The following is a 5,212-nucleotide window of genomic DNA, read 5'->3' as shown; positions in this document are numbered from 1 at the left end:
GTGCTTTGCTAAGCTTGTTCTAAGTAGGTGCTTTAGACCACTGAGCCATCTCTCCAGCCCCAGTATTCACAATTTGTAGATTTAAAAAATATGTCATCAATTCAAAAATTTGAAATCTTTAATGCTATTGTTTGTGCAGCTAGACACATTTATTCAACTAGATCAAAATCCTCAGAGAAACCAACTCCACAGCTTTTTAAGGGGCAGTTCTCACAAGAAGAGATTAGGGCATGTGTGCATCTTGGGGAGCTGGGTCTACAGACTTCTGAAAAAACCTTTTATGCTTTTTTATATTTAGAAAGTATCCTGACCTCTTTCCCTGGCAATGTTTGTCTAAAGAAAACCTTTCTTTAGGATGGGCTTTAGCAAGGTGGTCTTTGTCAGGGGTCTTTTCAAAGAAGGTAGTTATTGGAAACAACACTACAACAATCTATATACAAAATCTATGTACTTATTTTTGTTACTTAATTTTTTAATGCATTTGGTACACGGTGTCACTACACAGCTTGGACTCGTAGGGATCTTCCTGCTTTCAGCCTCCCCAGTACTGGGATTACAGATGTGCGCCACCACGCTGGGACTTGGGGGCCAGCTCAGTGTGTGTGTGTGGAGGGGGCCCGGCATGTGGTGCTGGGGTTTGAACCTGTGCTTGCCTAAGCAGGTGCTTAGTCCGCTGAGCTATTTCGCTGGCCCACAAAATCTATTTTGTAGTTATTTATAGGGATAGAAAATACTTCTACCTTTTCAGTGCCAAGAAATCAAGCACAAGAGCAATACAATTAGGCAGACATGGCTGAGAGCAGGAGGGGAGGGAGGTGAGATAGAAGGTGGGTGGGTGGGTGGGTGTGTGGGTGTGTGTTGCGCAGGCGCAGACAATGGCTTGCGCTGAATAATACATGATCGCCATCTGCAGGATTCATTTGAAACAACAAGCAGTAATCAAAGAACCTAATGTTTTCCATAATTAAGATACTATTTATGAACAAGTAGACAACAAAGCCAGGAATAAATTATTTTCATTTAATATGCCTGAACTCCTATTATTTCAAGCTTCCAGCATGTGACTCTTGCAATATCACTGAGATACTGTCAGCCAAAATTAGAAATTAAACTCTAACATCATAAGAGCAGTAAATTAACTCATCAGCAAATGCAGTTCAGGAAGAACTAGACAGGAAGGAAATAAACAGACACGTTCCTCCACTTTATTTCTGGCTGTTTCCCTTCCCTATCCTAAGTAACATTTCATACAAATCATCCTCAGTTTTATTCACCTGAAGATATAAATGACTGACACTTTTATTAGAGGCACTCATGTTTAATAATAGATGATAAAAGTCTTAATTAAAAAAGGCTGAGAAACTCTAATAAGAATTTCTAGTAGATGTCAACTGTTGGACTGGTGATAGCAGAGCAAGATAACCATCTCCTTTACAAAATTCTTCATTGTTCCTTTTTAAATAACTAGGGCGTTCCTGCTGATAACTTCTTCAAATACAAATGTTTAGAAGTATTCTCCCTCCCCGGAAGGTCAGACTAATTTAACAGCTGCACCTGGCATTTGTACATTTCTAATGATACTAGTATTTTGGGAACATAGTTTCCCACCTCAGTGCTTCTCAACTGTTATTAAACTTTTGTGTGCTTCCTTCTCACTTTTCTTTTAAATTCAATCGCAGGGGACCAGGGGACCGCGGTTTGATCCCCAGTTCCACATGCTGCACCAGACCTGCCCTTAAGGCAGCCTGAGCCAGCCCAAAAAAAAAAAAAAGAGAGAATCCTCAGTTCCATTATTTGAGGGTACTTGAGTAAGCTAAAATAAAAACTGGCAGTATGGCAGAGCTTAGTGCTTCCCTGTGTGTGGTCTCTGGACCAGCAGCAGCAGTGTGCAGGCTGGCAAGGACTTGAGCATCCACTTGCAGGTCACTATCTAGTTGCTGTCCCTCCTAAAAACATGTAGGTGACAGCTAGACGTGGTGGCACCTGCCTATAATCTCAGCACTGGGGAAGCTGAAGCAGGTGGATCATAAATTCAAGGCCAGTCTGCATGACAAGCGACTATGAGACATAGCTTTAAATGACAATCTAGCTGTGATCCGATTTCCACCGGTACCACCAGTTATACTCAAGAGCTTGGTTCACACCGTCCTCCCTCGTTTTCCTCCCACTAACTTTCGAGGACCAAGAGTATGGTCCTTGAATGCATAGTAAGAGACCTTATAAACACTACTAGATCCTCATTTTAAACTGAGCCCTACTGAAGTGTTTGCTCATTTCCCCTGTAATTCTGTTCAGTACCTGTTGCTTCAGCCACACACACACTTCTTTCAGTTCAACCCAGTTCCATTTTGTTGACTTTATTTGCTGTGAATTTGGCCTGGACAACCAGAAGCTTGTGTAAGACACTTAGGTAGCATAAAAAGTTCAGATACTTGAGGATCAACAAGAAATTCATGTAGCAAAACAATGTAGCTGACAGGACACATGCTTTTTTGATTTAAAGATTAAAGGAAATCTTCAGGTGATTTTTTTTTGTCAAAATACAGACTGCAATCTTGATAAGTAATTATAACTATCTGAGGTTTCTTTTAGTCACTAGTTAGACAATTAATTTTTTCTCATTTCAATAATCCCAAACAGAAAATACCACATATGCATATATTAAAGTGTTCATACATTTCCATTTATAAGGCACAAAACTCACAAATCTCTCAAAGAAAAACACAAAGGCTTGAAGACAAAAAAAGTAATCTCATAATAGAGGCTTCTCCAACTCAAGTTCAAACAGGCCACTTTCATTTAATAAACAGGGACGTGCTACTGCGGGGTAACGCAGCCTGTGAAGAGCAGGCGCCGTGGAGAGCGCGCCCTGTGAAGAATGGGCTCCGAAGCCCTTCCTCCGATGCAGTCGCCTTCATTGGATCAGTGCAGAAGTCGCCCTAGAGAGGGCTGTGTAGCCTGAACACATGGAGTGTAAGTATCACCGTCCCACAGAGTCCGCAGGGCAGCATGTTCCTAACAGAAAGTTTGGGCTGCCAGGTGCCTCATTCATTCACTCTTACTCAAAGAGGCTTCAGGGATCAACCACAGTGAGCATTCGTGTTTACTTGGCCAGGACTTGACTATATTAAGGGTTCTGCTGAAACGTGAGGCAGAACTGCTTGCCTGAGAACCCTGAATTACATCCCCTTCTTCATGGGGCAGCATCTACATAGTAGACTAGACCTTAAAATCCTCTTGGAATAATCAGATCCCCCAGAGGGTCCTTAGAACCAGTACACTCTATCAAAGGCATTTTAAACATGCTGGTCAAATCTGGAAGGTCCCCAGAGCAACCCCAGGCCTACTGGTCTGTAAGGCTGCCCTATTTAATAGTTCTCAAACAATCCTGCAGTCTACTGCATAAAACAGAAAGGTCCCAAGACACAAACCCAGCAAGAAAGTCTGTGCTTGGTGGCTGGGCCTCCTGGGAGGTCTTGGCACTGAACTTTCTAGTAGGGTTACATTGGTATTATGTCGGAGTTAAGCTTCCTGGAAGCGCACATGGCTCCAAACATTTCCAGGAGTACCTAAGACTGCTTCAGAGTCCTTTATATTATCATGCAAAATAGGGATGGGAGTAAACACTACTTCAGACTAAGCCAGGCAGACAGGTGTCCTGAGAAAAGGGTGTTACAGTAGGGACCAGAAGTCAGGTGAACCAAGGAATTCATTATGTGGAAGGCTTTCACTAAATCATCTCGAGTATTGACTTTCCATTCGAGGTATTCTGAAATCCAGTAAGACTGTGCCAAAGACCAGCACAGTGGAATAGCTATTCAAGTAGGATGAGGGCCAACCACTTGCTTACTTCCCAACATAATTCTAATATCCACTCAGTTCTAGGACTCTGGAATCCACAATGAGAATTCTGCTACATTTTCAGACAAGAAGATGGTTCTTTCTAGTTCTGTGTCCCGTAAGTTTTATCTAACATCCCTTCTCTTGTAAGACAATGACCCAGAAGAAAAAGGAATTTTCCTTTTACTAACAAAACTTTTGAATCCTTTGGATTTGAAATGCTGCAGCCATAGTGTATCCCTGGAAATACATATTAATTTAAAAATCAACACTTAAAACTGAGAAGCCAACTTCTGTTGGCGCATCAAGTATTCCCCGACCCACAAGGGACGGCTCCACACCTCAGGCCCACCCATCAGCCTCAGGAGTCTTTCTTGATCAGTCTGGCCTTGACTTTGTGCCTCAGGAGAGCTGCCGTGGCAGCACTGCAGGCGGTCAAGACGAAGAAGGACAGGCACGCCGCGTAGACAGCCGTGGGGCCGTGGCGCTGCAAGAAGATCTCGCGGCGGCCCTGGTAGTCCAGGAGGATGGCCTCCAGCTGGGACAGCGTGCACACAGACAGGCAGGCATGGAAGATCTGGTGGCCGTGCCCCACGATGTCACAGGCCCCGGGGAAGTACTTCTCGGGCACCGGACAGGAGAAGAAGTAGGCGCTGACCAGGAAGAAGAGGATCTGCAGGGTGTGGAACCAGGCGGCGCGCTCCTGGCAGCCGGCCAGGTGGCACAGCGCCACCCTGTGCGCCACGGGGCTGATGTCCAGCACGAAGGCCAGCCCCGCGGGCACCACCTGGCACACCTTCCGCATCACCGGGTACGGCCTGCGGTAGCGGTACTTGGCGTAGCAGCAGCCGGCGCACGACAGCCAGCCGCAGAAGGCGGCGGCGGGCAGGAAGAAGAGCCAGAAGCGCTCGTACCACGCCTGGTCGGAGCTGTAGAAGAAGTGCGCCAGCGCGCTGCCGTACTGGTACACGCTGACGCCCACGTAGTCCGCGAAGTAGAGCGTGTAGTGCGCCAGCTCGGAGCGCGACTGCAGCAGGTGCGCCAGCAGGCTGCACGTGAGGTAGGCCACGGAGGACAGCGCGAAGAGGCGCAGCGGCAGCGCGTGCGGCGCCCAGGGCAGCGCCTCGGCCTCGGCGAAGGCGCGGAAGCGCAGCAGCACGGCCAGCGCCGCCAGCAGGTGCGTCCACACGTTCACCACCTCGTTGTGCTTCTGGAAGAGGCTGAGGAAGTAGTAGCGCCAGCGGTGGCCTGTGGGCCGGTAGCCGGCGCGGATGTAGGGCTCGCGAAAGAGCTGCGGCACGTCGGTCTCCAGGACGGTGCGCGGCATCTGCGGAAGGCCGCCCTCCAGCACCTTGGGCAGGCGGCGCAGCTG

General features: G+C 47.2%; 1 protein-coding gene across 1 annotated transcript in view; it reads right to left on the bottom strand.

The window, feature by feature from the left end:
• Nucleotides 1-1,763: 1,763 nt before the first annotated feature.
• The window catches only part of Paqr8 (progestin and adipoQ receptor family member 8), a 19,887-nt gene continuing 16,438 nt past the window's right edge, over nt 1,764-5,212 (bottom strand). The window contains exon 2 of the mRNA XM_023712028.1: nt 1,764-5,209. Coding sequence (XP_023567796.1) covers nt 4,202-5,167 — 966 coding nt within the window. The 5' untranslated portion in view covers nt 5,168-5,209 and the 3' untranslated portion in view covers nt 1,764-4,201. The remainder of the gene's footprint in view (nt 5,210-5,212) is intronic.

The sequence above is a fragment of the Octodon degus genome, unplaced genomic scaffold (genome assembly GCF_000260255.1).
Source record: "Octodon degus isolate 3935 unplaced genomic scaffold, OctDeg1.0 scaffold00022, whole genome shotgun sequence".
NCBI lineage: Eukaryota > Metazoa > Chordata > Mammalia > Rodentia > Octodontidae > Octodon > Octodon degus.
The sequence above is the reverse complement of the archived record's forward strand: the minus strand, read 5'-3'. Positions and strand labels throughout refer to the sequence as shown.